The 19,148-nt window shown below is 42.5% G+C and overlaps 1 protein-coding gene across 1 annotated transcript in view; it reads right to left on the reverse strand.

Moving 5' to 3' along the window:
- The window catches only part of LOC141107710 (cytochrome P450 2G1-like), a 38,954-nt gene that overhangs the window by 10,729 nt on the left and 9,077 nt on the right, over nt 1–19,148 (reverse strand). Inside the window, exons 3-7 of the mRNA XM_073598629.1 lie at nt 18,907–19,056; nt 15,567–15,727; nt 13,719–13,895; nt 13,098–13,239; nt 7,371–7,558 (exon numbers count right to left, since the gene is read on the reverse strand). Of these exons, the coding sequence (XP_073454730.1) occupies nt 7,371–7,558; nt 13,098–13,239; nt 13,719–13,895; nt 15,567–15,727; nt 18,907–19,056 (818 nt within the window). The remainder of the gene's footprint in view (nt 1–7,370; nt 7,559–13,097; nt 13,240–13,718; nt 13,896–15,566; nt 15,728–18,906; nt 19,057–19,148) is intronic.

Consider the following 19,148-nt stretch of genomic DNA (forward strand, 5'->3'; position numbering starts at 1 on the left):
CTTCAAGATTTAAATTCACATGGTACAAGTTAAAAGACAGCAAAAGTGACTAAGGTAAGCCTTTCAAAGCCTCCAGAGCAGCGGATAAAACGGCCACGGCGGACCCAAGGTTATGCCTGTATGAAATTAATATATGAATATATTTTATGTATCTTTATATTTGTCAATTTAGGGTATAGGTATTTATTCTGTTATGCCCCGTACACACGGTTGGACATTGATCGGACATTCCGACAACAAAATCCATGGATTTTTTCCGACGGATGTTGGCTCAAACTTGTCTTGCATACACACGGTCACACAAAGTTGTCAGAAAATCCGATCGTTCTGAACGCGGTGACGTAAAACACGTACGTCGGGACTATAAACAGGGCAGTAGCCAATAGCTTTTGTCTCTTAATTTATTCTGAGCATGCGTGGCACTTTGTGTGTCGGATTTGTGTACACACGATCGGAATTTCCGACAACGGATTTTGTTGTAGGAAAATTTTATAGCCTGCTCTTAAACTTTGTGTGTCGGAAATTCCGATGGAAAATGTGTGATGGAGCCTACACACGGTCGGAATTTCCGACAACAAGGTCCTATCACACATTTTCCGTCGGAAAATCCGACCGTGTGTACAGGGCATTAGAGCTTTTAGTGCTGCACTGCTATTTAGTTTTTTTTTTCTTTTTCTCTAGGTAAAACCCACATGTGATGCTGAGCCTCAACAACTGAAATAACTGAAATCCAATGAATGAAAGGGGTGGGTCAGGGACAGTAAAGCTGGAAAGGCAACGGCTAGACTCTTCTTGATGCCTCCACCCAGGAAATGAAGCAGGCTCTACCTGACTTTCTGCAGTTTCTAATGTACATTGTGAGAAGGATACAGTTTGCAGCAAAATCAGAGTAAGCAAATGAGAGGCTTACTAGAGAACAAAAATGACCTTAAAGTGGCTGTAAACCCTTACATATGCCCAATGAAGTGACTGGCCTCAGGTGATACACAGAGAAGAAATAAATCCTCCTACATAAGTTGTACCTGTTTATCTGCAGTTCTTTCTTCTCTACATCATTTTGAGCTGAAATTACACTCTGCAGCGCTCTGTGAGGAGAGCTCTGAGAGCTGATTGGCAGGAAGGGACACACCTCCCTTAGCACAGAACACAGGAAAAGAGCTGAAGCTGTCAGTCACAGGCTGTGTACTGGAGGTCCCTCCCCTGTCACCTTTTTTCTCTTGGTGTCAGAAAAGCTTGTCATTGTGATTCGTGCTGATAGCAGAGGAACAAAGCAGCAGGCAGAAAGGACACTCAGTGCTCTTAATTGAGACAAGTACACACTATAGAGGGAAATGCTTTGTTCATATTCATGTCTGATGTTTACAACCACTAAATTCTAAAATTATCTTGACACATATACCTTTAACCCCTTAAATTATTCTAAATCTAGAGTCTTTATTTTGCTGACTGGGTCCCATTGGGAGGTTTCCCTTTAAATTCGGCCTTGCGATACAACAGGAAGAGAGTCAAAGTCTCTCCAAATTATGGGTATTCCTCTCGGACAGTTGTCACAAGAAGTGTTCTCATTAGAAAGTTTTTCCATTTTTCCTAGTGAAACTGAAAACTTTTTTTTTTTTTTAATCAAATTTTATTTTCCGTTTTTGATGTGCCTATAGGCACAAAACAGCACAGAGAATCGTTGCAGTTAAACAGGTAATGATAATTGTACATGCACTGAAATATAGCAGGGTCATGAGGTAACAGAGTACTAACATTTTTTAGAAAGTTGGTTCATAGAGAGCAGGCATAGACAATATATGCAATCACCATATACATTAGTATTTAAACATTAAAGGAAAATAAAGTGCATAACTGTGACGCCTAGCTCCTAAAAGACTCAAGTACATCTGTAGCGAGGTCCCGGGTTCCCTTTGGTCTAATGAGAACCTACAGAGTAAGGACCAGCTGACATCCTTCTGTATTGAGTGGGTTACAAGGCATGGTGGGTGTAGTGCAAGATAGATTCATGGGTGCCAGACACTTCTTGAATGCATAGAGATTCATTTTCTCTTGAACAGAACTGTGGGAGAGAGGGTTAGGGCCAGGACACCCTTAAGTGGTTGCAATGTTAATTGGCAGACTCCGAGACTTCTACAGGTAGACAGCCATGCAGGGAAAGCCATCTAATAAGACACCATATCTGCATGTGTAGGATTGCTGTCTCCTATGGCACAGTCTTAAAACAGTTTCCCACACAAGTTGTAACAAACTTTTTTACTTCTTCTACAATCACCTCTTGTAGATCTTCACTCAACTGAGCTCCTAGTCTTTCACTAGACTTGCTGATCCACAGCCACTGGATCCCTTGAGCTCTTCCGAACTTCACACTTAGTATCTTCCTCAAGCGTCACCCCGCTTCCCTGTTGGGTCCTTAGGTTGGCAATCCAGATACTCCTCAAGTGTCACCCCACTGGCCTGCTAGGCCCCTGGCTTAGCACACAAGGCTGCTCTGCAAGCGTCACCTCCACTTTCTGGATCCCTGGCTTGACACCTGCTGAAGTTTACCAATTATTCACCATCCCCGGTTGGTGAGAATACTGCTTTGGTACTTGCTTCAGCTACTCACTGTGGTCCCTGGTAATTACTGTAGGTGGTTGGTCCCTTAGTGGCGACAGCTTCCCCTCTACCTCTGACCATGACAGGTTCTCCAGCCGGCAGAACTGTCACTTCTGGTTGGACTGCAAGCTGCAGTCCCAACCCTACCCTGCTATCTTGCTTCTGGATAGGCCCCTCAGACAGCCTAGCAGCCAGATGTCCCTGGGATAGGCCCAAATTCCGGCCTAACAGCCCGGGCAGCACAACAACACGTCCACCTAGACAGCGTCCAGGTGGCACAGAACAGCAATCACCTGACCCCACCCAAATATATAGGTTCTCCCAGCAGGCCAAGGAATTCAAGAAAACCCCTGCCCATTGGCTGAGATACCCCATACACTCCTAATGTGTCCTTGCATTGCCCTTGTCTTATCTAATGTCACCAGGTACCTGGCCGCCTAGCAACAGAAGAGAAAAGTGCAGCAATTCCAGACATAGGGTGAAATCAATTGATCCCTAACAATTGGCCAAGGCAGCTATACCTGGCAGGTAAATTTAAGATCAACCCTGCCTAAACATCAGGGTGCTACATATCCTTTTATGTACATCTTTGGTCACAGATAATTAATTTAGGCCATTCCCAGCCTTATGCCAGTGGTTCCAAATTATATAATATTTTCACAAGAGCCCCTTTGTTCATATGTGATTTTTTTCAAATTATGTTAACCTATAGAGTTCAGAGATTCAGTCTCATTTTGTAGGAACAGCATTAGTGACCCTTCTAAGCACAATAAATCTATGTTAAGCAAATAATGACCTTTGCAGCGCAAAGAATCAAGGTGGAAGCATCAAGGTCGGGATGAATGGAAATACATAGAGGAGTTTATCTGATTGGGTTGAGAATGCCCACATTTAATACACTATGGGTAGTCTCCACCACCAATGGCATATAAGAAAGCTAGGTTTCCATAGGCCCTGTGGAAAATTAAAAAGTGTGTCAACCTATGAGAGTGAGACAAAGAAACGGAGGTAAGGCTTGGAAGAACTTCTTCTCAAAGTTCTCAGGAAAGCTCCCCTAAACCTTCTTCCCATGTGACCCTGCACTTGAGCAGGGGATCCCCAGAATCTTTATGCAGTAGTTGGGCACATATGAAGGATATCACACCCTCATAGGGCGTACACACGGTCGGACTTTGTTCGGACATTCCGACAACAAAATCCTAGGATTTTTTCCGACGGATGTTGGCTCAAACTTGTCTTGCATACACACGGTCACACAAAGTTGTTGGAAAATCCGATCGTCCTGAACGCGGTGACGTAAAACACGTACGTCGGGACTATAAACGGGGCAGTGGCCAATAGCTTTCATCTCTTTATTTATTCTGAGCATGCGTGGCACTTTGTACGTCAGATTTGTGAACACACGATCGGAATTTCCGACAACGGATTTTGTTGTCGGAAAATTTTATCTCCTGCTCTCAAACTTTGTGTGTCGGAAAATCCGATGAAAAATGTCCGATGGAGCCCACACACGGTCGGAATTTCCGACAACACGCTCCGATCGAACATTTTCCATCGGAAAATCCGACCGTGTGTACGGGGCATCAGTGTTATTCGAGTTGAGCACTGAATCTAGGAAACTTATATCATCAAATTTTGAGCTAAGTGCTCCAAAATGAGCAAGAGTGGCATGCCTCAGTTGAAAGTATTCGTTAAAAGTATTGTCTCCACTTGCAATTGTTGAGACAACTGAAAAAACTTTAGACTTTTTCTTGCACTCTATCCAAAATGAAAAAATATGACTTCAGATACACTTTAACGTCACACTTTAATATAGGTTGTTAGCTTCATAAGAAAAAATACTACTTTCTTATTATAGTAGTAATCTCACACAAAGGGTGAGGATCATTTTCTTCTAGTGCCAGAAGTCAACTTTTGTAGCTTAAAAAAAGCTAAACGCCAGAAATTCAGCTACTGCAGGCATACTATGAATTAAGTCCAGTGAGAGAAGAGATAGAGATAGACAAAAGTCTAGGATGTGGCATGCACCTCGTTGGACTTAACTCATTGTATGCATGCACACATTACAAAGTGGCTTGATTCCTGGAGTTCAACTTTATTGAGTTAATGCGTTTGGGTGAAGAGCAAATCTGTAGATTAGCTAATTCTGGCATGAGTTCTGCATTGGACAAAGATCCCAAATGCAAGATATGCAACATAAACAGAGTCTGGCAGCTTTGCTTATTTCCTCCATGTCCCCTCCCCTTCACAAAAACCTGCTGGGTTGCAGGAGCTGACCTTACAGGTCTATAGTGCCTGTGCATCACTTGTAAAAAAAATAGACCCTTCATTTCTTTGTAAGTGGGCAAACTTACACAATCTGTAGGGGAGAAAATACCTATTTCACCCACGATAGATAGATAGATAGATAGATAGATAGATAGATAGATAGATAGATAGATAGATAGATAGATAGATAGATAGATAGATAGATAGATAGTTGCCAACATTCTGAAAAAAAAATAGGGACACTTTTTTGCATGTAGGCGGGGGTCCTATTTTAATTAGGGGCAGGGCATTCATTTGTAGGTGTGGCTTAGCACAGAGATAACATGCAGCGTGCCGCTGTGAAAAATGGGCGTGGTTTCAATAAAATATTTGATGTGCATTAAAGGGAGTGTGGTTAGAGTCTGAGATGAAAGCGGGATGGAGGGAGAAGGAAGAGAGGGATAGAGGGAGAAAGAGGGAGAGAGAGGGAGAGAGATAGAGAGTGAGAACGAGGAAGAGAGAAAAAGAGAAAGGGAGAAAGAGAGGGGGAGAGAGAAAGAAAGAAAGAGATAGGGAGGGAAGGAGAGAGAAGGAGGAAAAGAGGGATGGAGGGATGGAGGATCAAGAGATGATCAGAGACTGCAGACATGATGCAAAAGATGGTCACGGACTGCAGACATGATGCAAAAGATGGTCAGAGACTGCAGACATGATACAGGAGATGGTCAGAGACTGCGGACATGATACAAGAGATGGTCAGAGACTGCAGACATCATACAAGAGATGGTCAGAGACTGCATACATCATACAAGAGATGGTAAGAGACTGCATACATCATACAGGAGGTGGTCAGAGACTCGGCTCCAGCCACCGGTATCTTCTCTTCAGTCAAATGTGACGGACTGTGGAAGGGGCAGGTTACACAGGTGTGCTGATTGGCTAAAGATATGAAAATGTATTCTAAATATGTACTCATGCTAATGGTGTACAAAAAAATATGAAATAAGTGCGTGCTGCTATACACAAAGTGCTAAACACTTGAAAAAATGCAAAAAATATAAATACTGTATAGCACTTGAGAAACACAATTAGAGAAAAAACAAAATTAGTGAAAAAACAAAATGTAAATATATATAATACACATAAAAGTCCATATAAAATAAAAGTGTTCCAATCCAAGTTTTGATCTGATGACCCGATACCAATCCCCCATTCCTGGATATTATTACGAAGTCTAAAGTGACCCCCAGACTGAAAAGCTGGGGGTCGTCTGGATCCGGTGAGTGGGGACACATGAGGGGGTGTTGTTGCACACCTGAAAATCTCTGAAGCATTTTGCTTTTTCTTCACTTTGGATTGGAACACTTTTATTATATATGGACTTTTATGTGTATTATATATATTTACAGTTTGTTTCTTCACTAATTTTGTTTTTTCACTAATTGTGTTTCGCGAGCACTATGTTTATAATTTTGGATTGGCTAAAGAGGCAGTGGGAGGGGGAGTAACTCCTCAGCAGCTCCGCCCTCCCACCTAGATAAGCAATACGATTGGTTGCTACGCTGTTCATCTAGGGATCTGTGATTGTAAACCCACCCAGCAGCACAGGAAGCAGCTGCTTGAATGCAATTTAGCATCTGGGGACAGTTGGCAACTATGGGTGCAGTGCCCCCCCCGAATGAGGTTGCAATGGTGGTGCAGCTCCCCCCAGGCTCAGGTTGCAGGAACTGTGCAGCCACCATACAGGACATGTACAGACCAACTTCCAGCTGCAATGAGAGTGCATACAATGTTTTTTGCATTTGCAGCACAGTCCCCCATCCCCCATCTACCTCCTTCTCTGGGATGATTCATTCTCCCTGCCTTCTCAGTGGGGGAGGGATGACTCTTCCCAGGACGAGCTCTACCGGCTGGGTACGGTGCGGATGGTCCGGCTGAGACCTCCGCTGTATCCGGCTTGAACGATACCCCAGGCTCTGCTCTTACATGATGGGCCAGGGCTACCAGCTGAGGAGAGCCAAACTTGGGATCGGGAGCGCAGCTCACATGCGCCAGTCCTCAGGGTCCCATGAAGTCCGAGGGTGGGGCAGGGGTTCAGCCATAACCCAGCCAACCTGACCAGAACACTGCACCTATATTATGCCTTGCCCCCCCTCGCACGAGTTACTGTCAAAATAGAACAGCGGCAATCGCCCCCTCTAGTGACGCCACTGGGCGGTGCTGGGTGACGGCGGAGCAATGCAACTTTTAAGGGGGAACAGACACTCCAGCACGGTCGGCCGCTGCCCGGGACAAAACTGATTTTTCGGGATACTTCCCCTAAGCCCAGGGCACGGGGCTGAAATCCGTGAATGTCCTGGGAAAATCAGGACTGTTGGCAAGTATGAGATAGATAGATAGATAGATAGATAGATAGATAGATAGATAGATAGATAGATAGATAGATAGATAGATAGATAGATAGATAGATACTGTAGCTAGATAACACAGAAACATCTCAGACAATTTTAGAACTCTGAGAAGGGTACCTTTGGAATGTGATATCCTTTAAAGTTGGTGTCCTTGCTGGCAGCATGGAGTAGTCCTCCTGGTACAATATCAGCAAATCTCTGGATTTCATGAATTACCGCATCTGTATATGGCATCTTACTTCTGTCCTCCACTGATGGACAGCGATCACTGCCTATGACATTGTCAATCTCTTTATGGATCCTCTCTGGAGCAAACAGAAAGAGAAGAACATGAAAAAATATTCATTTTCAAATGTGCATTTACTAATTTATGTGAGATCAGTGATATTCATACATTGGAAATAATTTGTGTTTTGCCACACACTAAAAAATGCAGCACAGCCTACTAACATGAAAAATCCCCAAAGGGTGATATCACACAGTGAGTTGTAAAGTGTTTTTAAATCATAAAGTCAACACTTTACAATTTAAAAGCACTCTACAACTCTATTGTGTTCAACTCTTCCCATGCTGAGATGGCTTTTTTTTTAGACATCAGTACAGGAAGTATTTTTTTAGAAAAATGAATTGCATCCATGAATTTATTTACCAGAAAAGTATGACTTTCTAATAAAAAAGCAACTCCAAGCAAAACGTGAAAGCAGTCAGTGAGCTACTTACTCTATACAGTAAACAGAGTAATTGTGCTTAAGCCAGAAAGTTCCCTCAGTTTACCCTAATTTGACTTCTAAGTAATGTTTTGCTGCTCATGCACATCGAGAGGCAGATTGGAGGATCCTTCTAGGAGCCTGTGCTGTGTAACTTCCTCTCTTCGCTGTAAGCATTACAAATCACCAGGGTTGTAACTAGAATTAATGGGGCACCATAGCAATATTTTAATGGGACTCCAGATACTTCTGTAACACCTAGCAATGTCTGTAATTCATAAATCCAGACATCAGACAAGCTCCTTAGTGGGCCCCCCTTGCAATCCCTAATCCCCATAACAGACACATGGGTGTCTATGGCAATAGTTACACTGTTGCAAATCACACTTCAATTTTGAAAACAGGTTTGAATCTGATTGGTTGCTGCAAAAAAAACTTCCAAATACTGTTTTATTGCACATCAGTGGGTGTGTTTTAACAAATCCAGATTACATGAAGTGATGTGGACTGGTGTAGTCCAGAAATGTCTGGATGAAAAATTGAATTAAGATCTGTACTTCGTTTTTTTCAATGGCCTCAGAATTCTTTGACAGGTGCAAGTGACCTGGAGTTGACAGTTGAGGCGTTGATTTTGACAGAGAAATCAGACGAAGAGGCACTTGAGTTTAAGGAAGTGATATGACGTCCAGGCTGATATGACTGTTAGTAAGTAGGTGATGTATGAGGAGACTGATGGAGTGAGCTGGGGGGTAGAGAGATTGATTTGGGTATCATCCATGTAGAAATGGTATTGAAAGCTATGGGAGGCTATCAACTGACCCAAGGAGAAGGTGTAGATTGAGAAAAGGAGAAGTTCAAGAACAGAATCTTTGGGGACCCCGATGGAGGAAGGAAGAGGAGAGGAGAAAGTAGAGTTGTAAGTGACACTGAAGGTGCGGTGTGATAGGTAGGATGAGAACCAGTGAAGACTACAGTCACAAAGACCAAAGGAGTGGAGTTTTTTGAGGAGCAGGGGGTGGTCCACTATATCAAAGGTAGCAGAGAGGTCCAGGAGGAGTAGTACAGAATAGTGTCCATTGGTTTTAGCTGTTAGTAGGTCATTTGTATGTTTAAGGAGAGCAGTTTCCATGGAGTTTAGAGGGTGAAATCCGGACTGAAGGGAATCAAGAAGTTTGTTTTTAGTCAAATGGTTGCTCAGTCTGTTGTAGGCCAGTCGTTCAAGGAGTTTGGAGGAGAAGGGGAGTAAGAAGATGAGACATAGGTTGTTAAGATTGGTATGGTCCAGTGAGGGCTTTTTAAGGATGGGGTGACTAGCGCATGTTTCAGAGAGTTTGGGAATATGCCACAGGAGAGGGAGAGGTTAAAAATGTGAGGTAAAGAGAGTAGAACAGAGTCAGAGGGTAAGCGTTGCATTTGCATGGGAGCAGGATCCAGGGGACAGGTGGTTAGGTGTGTATTAGAAAAAAGTTTAGCAACCTCATTAATACTAGCAGGGTCTAATGAGGGAAGTAATGATTGCACCTGTAGACATTGGGTGTTAATTGGGGGAGGTCCCTGCACATTGGAGATCTTCTTATGAATTGTATCAATCTTATTTTTGAAGTGATTGGTGATCTTCTGGGCAGTGAGTGAGTTAGTGGGTGGAGGCAATGGAGGACAGAGTAGAGAGTTAAAGGTAGAGAAGAGCTGACAGGGATTAGATGAGAATGTGTTAATTAGAGTGACAAAATGTGTTTGGCAGTGAGGAGGCAGGAATAGTATTTTAGGAGGGCAGATTTATGTTGGTTGAAGTTTTCCTGAGACTTAGTCTTATGTCACAGGCGCTCAAGAGCATGGCTAAGTTTTCTTAGACTTCTGGTGTCGTCTGTTTGCTGGAGTTGGACTGATTCTGCTTGTAGTGAGGGGGGCTAGCTTGTCTAGGGGGGATGCAAGTGAGCTGTTTTAGATGGAAGTGGCTAGGTTGGGGCAGGACAGGGTCAGATTTTGTCATAGAGGTGATCTGTACCAGAGTAGAAAAGAGAAGGGTTGAGGTGACAAAGGTTTCTACGGGTAACGGTTAGGCGGTTGGAAGGAAAGGAGGTGTGAGAAAGGGAGAGAGCGAAACTAATAAGGTGGTGATCAGAGAGTGGGAGAGGATTGTTGGAGAGGTTGCACTGAGTGCCTGTATCCATTGCTTCAGGTCAAGAGATATAGTGAGACTGAGAAGTTTAGAAGTAGTAGTAGTATTAGCATTAACAGGGGTGTTGAAGTCACGAGAATGATTGTGGGGATTTCAGAAGAGAGAAAGTAGGGTAGCCAGGCAGAGAAGCCACCAAGATGATGTCAGAGATGTCACTTTCCGGGTCACAAGAAGAAGGGGAGGAGAGTGGATGTGTGTCCGCTCTTCTCCTTCGCCCTCCAGCTGCCGGCACCCGCCATGGAGCTCCCGGGCCCGCTGATGGGCAAGCAGAGCCCGGTAAGCATGGCGGGGTGGCGCTGGTACCAGGGGTGTGTGAGAGTGATCGGGCAGCAGCGCTGCCACACGAATGCTCTCACCTGATAGGCCGGAGTCTGCCTGTCGGTTTCACACACAATCCCGGTGGCTGCATCCACCGGATTGTGTGTAATGCCCCCCGCTGTCAGATACATACAACATACAGACCCTGTGGCGAAAGGGTTAAAGAGAAATACACTCTTGCTCAGTGGTCATCAACCCTGTCCTCAGGGCCCACTAACAGGCCAGGTTTTATGTATTACCTCGGGGAGATGCAGACTAGAATACTGCAATCACTGAGCAGCAAATGATATCACCTGTGATGTATTTCAGTTATCTTGCAAACCTGACCTGTTAGTGGGCCCTGAGGACAGGGTTGATGACCACTGCTCTTGCTAACCTTTATTTTTTAAAGGATAAGTTTATCTTTGTAAAAAAATAAAAAAATAAATGCACATCTTTTTGCAGGTAAAAAATTTTTATTTTTTTATATTTTTTACTATAAGCCTGTAAAGCATTGCATCCGTGATCAGCAAATCATGGTTGCAATGCGGGGCTCTTGCAGACAGTATGGGGTTGATTTACCAAAACTGGAGAGTGCAAAATAAGGTGCAGTTATGCATGGTAGCCAATCAGCTTCCAACTTCAGCTTGTTCAATTAAGCTTTGACAATAAAACCTGGAAGCTGATTGGTTTCTGTGTACAGCTGCATCAGATTTTGCACTCTCCAGTTTTAGTAAATAAACCTTGTATGAGCAGCCAGTTATACTCTGACAGGAAGCCACTCAAGAGCACCCTGGTAGTTCATTAAGAACTACAAGCTGACAGCCTCAAATGCTGTCGGTACTTGTAGTTTTCACATTCACATAACACTGTTAATGAATGATGCGACCGGGTGGAAAAAATCCTCCCCGTTCGCTGTCAAAACGGGGGATCGGGGGGGTATGGTATGAGCGGGGCTTTTTTTTCTCAGGGAACAGGTGCAGGAACTCCACCCTTCCATATCACCCTTTGTCTCCGCCCCCTACCCATCTCTGAGCACCATCCCTTGGTTTCACCCCCTACCCACCTCCCAGTACAGCACCTTTCTCAGAATACAGAAGTATTTTGGGCTACTCAGTAATTTATATGAAATTTGTTAAAGAAAACAAGAAAGATAGTATAACAGATCCCTTGCAATGAGCAACAATAGACCCCACCCCAGAAACAATAGACTCCACCCCAGAAAAAATAGACTCCACCCAAGAAACAAAGGACCCCCCCAGCAACAACAGATCCCCCACACAACAAAATACTTTTCCTCAGCAACAATGGTCCCCTCCACAACAAAGTACCACCCGAGCAACAATTGACCCTTCAGCGGCCAGCAACAAGACCTCTCCCTCCACAGTAGATCCAACCCAGCAACAACTGACCCCCCTGCAAGATAAGACCCCCCCACCAGCAACAGTAGACTTACCCAGCAACAATAGACCCCCACACAAAAACAGATCCCCCACCAGCGACAACAGATACCCCAGCAGCCAGCAACAATAAACCCTCCAGCACCCCTTGCCAGTACGTACATTCAGTGCTGGAGGTTGCGGAACTGCATTCCCCCCCATTCCCGCTGAAAAAAAGGCCTGGGTATGAGGGGTCTGGTGAATCTGTAACATGGTACATGGTACCTGAATATGGGTGTAACATGTATCATATTATAAAAGTTGAACTTATCCTTTAAGTGTCTATAATTTAAGGTGAGCAGCCATCATTTACTTTAAAGCGGAGTTCCACCCTAAAAAATGTTTTCCTTTAAACCTTTAAACAAACATTTGGAGGAAAAAAATGTTTTATACTTACCCTAAACACCCTGTTGCTATGCAGTCCTCGTAAACTGCCACTTCCTGGTCCACGGAGCTCCTCGAGACTTCCTCCCTCGCCTATGCTCCTGGGAAATGATGACACATCATTTCCCAGGAGTCTGTGGGCAGCACTGTGCTCTACGGCGCTACGGCCGCCGTTGAATCGGGCATGCACGAGATCGAGAGGTGCATGCTGGTTACCCAGCATGCACCTCTCCATGCATATTCCAGGAAGCGATCTCCTATGGGCTTCACATGCCCACATTAATAATGGAAACGGCCACAAACGGAGCATTGCAATATTACAGTAAGGATTATATATCTTTGAATAATCTATTAAGATCATTGTATACTCTTATTTAAAATTTCGTTAACAATAATACTAAGATAAAAAAAAATAAAAAAAAAAATTCCCCCGGAACTCCGCTTTAAGGTGCTGGAAAAATGTCACTAGATTTCACAGTGGAGTTTCATGTGAAGATTCTTTTACAAACTTTTTCACTTGGTTTTCATTGGGACTCATTATCATACCCATTGGTTGTGCACTATTATTTTATGGACTACACATATATTATTATGAACTTGTTTGTTTAACACTTTTCAATTGATATTAGTCACATGTGTTTACAAATCAGTATCTGCACAATTATTTGTAGCATAGTTATTTTGATTTAAATTCACAATTTTGAAATTTCTTTTGAACATAACACTGGTGATATTTGTGATGTGAAGAAAGCTGGTAACGTTGTGTGCTGCAGCCTTTTCGTATCTACATTGATCAATAGGTGAGTGTGAGAGGTTTAATTTGAAAAGATGGCATTACCTTGTATCTCAGGGTATTTGAGTAGTATCAAGAATGCATATCTCAATGTTACACTTGTAGTCTCAGTCCCAGCAAAGAACAGGTCAATAACTGTTCCTTGTAAATTATCCCTATGAAATTCTGTTTTTGGGTTGTTCTTTTCCTGAAAAATATTTTCAAAGTCATTTTAGCAAACAAATGGGACATAAGGCTACCACAATACAAGTAAATCCCCACTAATCCTAAACCAGGCTCCTATCATGCCTCATACTGTTTTTTATTTTTTTCTGCTCATTGGTGGAGTGTCAGAATTAAAAGAACCCCCTCCAGCTTCTCACCTCTTCCCAGGAGTTTGGATAGCTGCCATTAGGGCAGAGGCATTGGACTAATTATGAACCTTTTACTATAACTCTAACAAAATATTAATCAATCAGTACACTGGCCAGAAATAGCTTTTACAGCAGCAAACTACCCTAGAATGTACAACAGAGATATTGTATATAAACGTTACAATATGGTATTGATTGGCACTTGTGTACTTCATACAAGGCACACAGTGAAAGCTGAAAAAGACATGTTAAAGCATTCCATGCATTAAAAAGTGATCAGATTCTAGACCAAGAATTAAAAAATCACACTCACCTCTTCCATTTTTATGAGGAAACAATCTATGAAGTCACGAGGGCTATTCTCATCCAATGTCTTCTTGTGGGACTCTACCATTTCTACCACAAACTCTGTAATCTTTTCAAAAAGTGAAAAAAGGTTCTGGTGGGGGCCAGGGACACGTCTCATTAAGTTTGGGAGCAGATTAAAAATCTGAAACAAAGTTTTAATTGAGGTGTTAAATAATGAGCAATACATCTCCCTTACATTGTAAAGATACTGAACTTTACCAAAACAAGTCTCAGATATTCAGAATTTGTCTGTCTATTGCTGACCTACTGCTACAGTATCCTTTTAAATTTTTCTCCAACCAGTGCTGGGACTCAAATGTCTTGTGTGTGTGTGTAAGACTGAAGTTTAAAAATTCATACTGGGTCCTATAGAAAACAGAAAGCCATGTACAGGGCAGCAAATAATCCATATCCCTACCTCCCGGAAAAGTCTACACAAGCCAAAAGGGGAGGAACCAGGTATTGGCATGATATTGGCATGTGACATCATCAGTAAAACTGGACAAAGCTGAAAGCAGACACACTCCTCCTGCTCCAGGCCAATCACAGAAATGTTGCTAAGATGGAATACACTGTAGCCACCCGGGCTGGGGACATCATTATTAAAGCTGGACAGAAATCATAGACACATTCATTTAAACAGTGTAAAAAAATTGGGGACAATTTTTTTCTGGGGACAGTCCCCTAAAGTTGGTGACTGTCTCCTGACAACTGGTCACCCTAACCTAAACCCAAACACAAAAATGTTATGTATCACAGCTTACCAGTCCTTAGATGTAGCTGCTGCATTATTTTCTTTTAACCGTCTTTCTACCTTTTCTGGTAATCCACACTTCCTATCAGGGGCAGCACATCCATTAAGGGTGCACGGACACCGCCTCCCCTATTCATGCCGCCACCCCTCCTATCTATGTGTCTGGCTTCTTGCAGGACATCGGGCGCATGAGTTACAGTGGGGTGGGTGTTTTTTTGAAGCACTGATTAGAGCTAAAGGCTCTAGAAGGCTTCAAAATAGGGTGGACTTCCGGGTGCAGAGAATGCGCTCACAGCCCACCCAGGTGTATTAGAATAGAGAATGAATATTCACTATTCTAACACTGATCCTCCTCCCAGCCAATCAGGAAGAGGGTATGAGACCCATCACCCGACTGGCCAAAAGGAGAAGCAATTCTATTGGGCGCCTAGGAGGGAGGTGGGGAGAAGCCGCATGCTGGAATCCTCAGATTGAGGAGAGGACACGGAGCCGCTGCACACTTCCTGCCACCTGCTACCTGCCTAGATGGGGTAAGTGACGGACTGACCGGCAAACAGCAGGGGGGGAGGTGTTTGCCGCCCCCCCTCCCCCAAAAAAAAAAAAAACACCAGTGGCCACTGCCTCCTATACCAAATTGGCTACACTAATTTTTCCATCCGTATCACTCTGACTTTTTTTTATGGAAGAGCCATAGTTGTCAAACAGGCTGGATGTCAAACATGTTCACCTCCATTACATGGTGGATTGATGTGATTAGTAGTTGACAAAAGAAAGATAAGGATGTTAATGCTTTCTTTTCAGCTCACTGAAAGTGACGAGGACATTGCATTTCTGGCAAGAACATCTATTTTTTCTCTGCTTGCTGAAAATGTTCTTAGCCTGAAAAAGGAAAATTAATGCAGCCTGGTAAGCTTCAGTTGTTTTTGGGTTTAGTTACTGTATGCTTTAAAAGATAAATGAAGAACTCACTTATGTTTCTCCTGTATTTATAGAATATGACATTGCTGTCAAATAAACATAGTGTGTATACACATACACTTGTACAATATATGCATTTACCTGGCCTGATCGGGAGTTCAACAGGATCACAAATTCCTGAATAACTGTCAAAAGGGTCATGAACTTTTTGTCTTCGTAGTCAAATCTTTCCCCAAATACAATGGAGCAGATGACATTGGAGACAGCCAGTCTCAGCAGATGAGTCGGGTTTATTGGTTTATCTGTTATTACACAAGCAGAATCATTTAGAATTTTTATGGCCAAGATCAATATCTAGAACTTAGAAAACAATTTCAACCTGAGAACCTTGGGTAAATACTAAAAGATTACATGAAAGTCCAGCATAAACATGTTGGGACTGATTTACTAAAGGAGTAGAGCTTTAAGTGTTTACTTTGCAAAATGTAATTTCACTTAGCTTAAAAATGAGATGAGGCTAGATGAAGTTGACTTTGCTATGTGGACAGCCTTTACTCGTTTAATAATTTGACAAAGCTGATATGCAACTCTGTGTAGTTCTGTCAGAATGTAATCTTTCTCAACTTGTACTGCAGCCTTCTACAAGACTGAGAGGTATAAGTATGGATGGACTCTACCTGTTGATTGCTATAACAACTACACCATCTATCTCCACCCAGGTCAGGCCAACACCTGCCATCTGAGAAATAAGTTCATTTCCTAAACCAAGGCTTCAGTATTACAACAAAATGGTGCTGGTCCACACACAGCTTCTGCAAATAGAGGCCTCTACAATTAAATCCCTACTGGGTGAGACTTGTTAGGGGGGTTCTCCTATGGGTAGGAGACCAAGCAGAAGCCATTTTTAACTAAGAGTAGCTCACTATAGGCCAAGGCAGTGAGTGAACGAGTGCCATTCTGTTGTAGTCCTCGATGTGTTTGACGAGCCAGTATTCCACCTGACCAGCACCTGCAAACATTGTGACCGGTGGGCTGGGATAAAATGTTGGGACATTCGAGTAGTATCAGTTTTATTTGGTTCAAGGCTTCAGTATGTCTTAGTTCCTGCACTCCTGTATTTCTCTGCTTCTCTAGTTAAAGACTTCAGCTTGTATTGACTGTGCTTGTTTATTACCTCAGGTCCACCCACTTACCTACATAATACTTGACTAACGCTATATTTACATATAGCATAACATCAGTGTCTTACTATCTACATTTGTACAGATATATGGGGAAAGCCAATTCAGGTTTTTTTAGCAATGCAGATGATAATTTGCTTTAGTAAATTCAGATTTTTTTTAAATCTTCTTCACAATAAGGCTATAGTGCCTTCCATGATGTGCAACTATCCCCGGGCAAGGAAAAGAATAAAATCTACGTACTGGAGTAAAACTTTGATTTGCCTTTTTTCCGTTTATTTCTTGCAATCTGTTTACTGTTGCCCTTAGGGCAGTGGTTCTCAACTCCTGTCCTCAGGACTCACTAACAGGGCAGATTTTAAGTATTACCTTGGGGAGATGCAGACTAGAATACTACAATCACTGAGCAGAAATTATATCACCTTTGATGTATTTCAGTTATCTTGCAAACCTGTCCTGTTAGTGGGTCATGAGGACAGGAGTTGAGAACCATTGCCTTACGGTTTCCTTCATATATACGCTCCCACACTTGCAGGGGGTGACTTGAGCATCATGGATGCCCATGGTTCACCATATCTGTAGCTGATTTTTAGTGAGTCAGGTCATAATATTAGTTTAATATTATATGTTTATTCTATTGTATGGTGCTAATATTAATCTATATTATACATTTAAAACTACTGTTGTGATATCTCCATCCTCCTGAGGAAGTAGTACTCCCCACAAAACATGTTGAGAAACTGTGAATACTCCCTATAGCCATCCAATACAGTACTTGCAGTGCTGATTTTATACAGCTTCTGGCTTTTGGTATATGCAATATACTAAGGGGAGTTTATCTACTGTTCTATTGAGGCAAAACTATTACATTTTAGATGTTTTGGTTTTATTGTCCATTGCTTTAGACAAATGAAGTTTGGATATTTTATTCTGTGTTGTATTCGTCCTGGTGGTAACAATAAAGTCAGTATTTTTTTAGGATTGTCTTTATACCTGCATTAGAGGACATGGTAGCCACCTGTGTCTTCTTAACTTACTTATATAATCCTATCAACCCACCAAAAAGAAGTTTTAATGTATGCTATTCAGTTTTTGTTTTTGTGATTTTTGTAATTTGCACATCCTTTAAATTTAAAGCTAAAGTTTATTGTGCTTATATTTTACCTTCCCTGGTGCCTCCCTGTCCCTTTGTCAACAGGATAATGACATTTTTGACATTTGTAAAATAAATAAATAAAATCATTCTGTTTTCATTGCATACCTCATTTTAGAGCCAGTATTGTTATCATTAGGTCTCTGTGCTTCTCTATGTCATGCAGGTAGACCTTGGTGAGTGGAAGGGGACAGCAGGTTGTTGTACAAAGCTTTCCTGAAAACATCACTGCATGTGTTTGCATGCAGATTGCCCTAGTTTTTACCCACATTTGATTCAAAATCCTCACAAGAACTGAAATCCAATGAAAGAATGGGGCCAGCAAGTGCAGTAAATCTGGGGAGGAAAGTGATAGATGAGGTCATCCTCCAGCCAGGAAATGCGGTGGGGTCTATTTGAATTGCGGCAGCTTCACAATGTAATGTGAAATCAGAAAAAGCAATGTCAGTACAGGAGAGGAGCCTTTACAACCGTGCAAGTCTGAGGTAAGGTTAAAGCTTAAATATAGCACAGCAGAAATAGTTATTTGAAATGTTTTAGTATTATACTGTACATTGTTAACTACTAAGGCTTTCTATTAGGTTTGCTTATGTTTTCCAGATATAATCGTAGAGGCCTCCACAATTAAGCCCCTACTGAGTGAATCATGTTAAGGAGGTTCTCTCATGGGTGGGAGGCCAAGCTGAAGCCACTTTTAAGGAAGAGGAGTTCACTTTATGCCCAGACAGTGTGCGGACAGGCGCCATTTTGTTGTAGTCCTCGATGTGTCTGACAAGCCAGTATTCAACCCGACCAGCACCTGCAAACACTGTGGCCAGTCAGTCAGTGCATTGAAAATTAGTTCCTACTGTGTGTTGCTGAAATTTAAGAGGCAGCTGTCAATCCCTAGAAACTCAGAAAATACAAGGATGACCCTTTACAGCCCCCCTTCAGTGCCCAGACTTTTTTTTATAACACATCACATGCCAGGCGATATAATCCAAGTAGCCATCACTATATCAGATTATACTGTCACATCAGTATAGCAGTTGGGACCTTTCGAGATGGTGCTAGATAATAAACAGTTTGGATCAATAGGGTTGTGTTATTCCTTGTAAAAGAGGGTTTAGGGTCACCATTGTGCTAATTCAGCATTATCTCCACCTACCTTTGCTCTTCATAAATCTGTCCCTGAGACATCGAGCTTCCTCCTGGATCCTTTCCTCCACACTCCTCTTCCCCATCCCAAAATTTCTCAGTGTTGTCAGGGAAAATCGACGCATTATCTTCCATCTCTCTCCATTGCTCATGATGACCCCTAAAATATTTGAAAGGTTTTATACATATTGCTCTTGAAAACATTTTAAATAATGGCCTATTAGCTCCCTCTGTATTGCATGAATCCCTCCA

Source organism: Aquarana catesbeiana, linkage group LG09, assembly GCF_042186555.1.
Source record: "Aquarana catesbeiana isolate 2022-GZ linkage group LG09, ASM4218655v1, whole genome shotgun sequence".
In the NCBI taxonomy this organism is placed as follows: domain Eukaryota; kingdom Metazoa; phylum Chordata; class Amphibia; order Anura; family Ranidae; genus Aquarana; species Aquarana catesbeiana.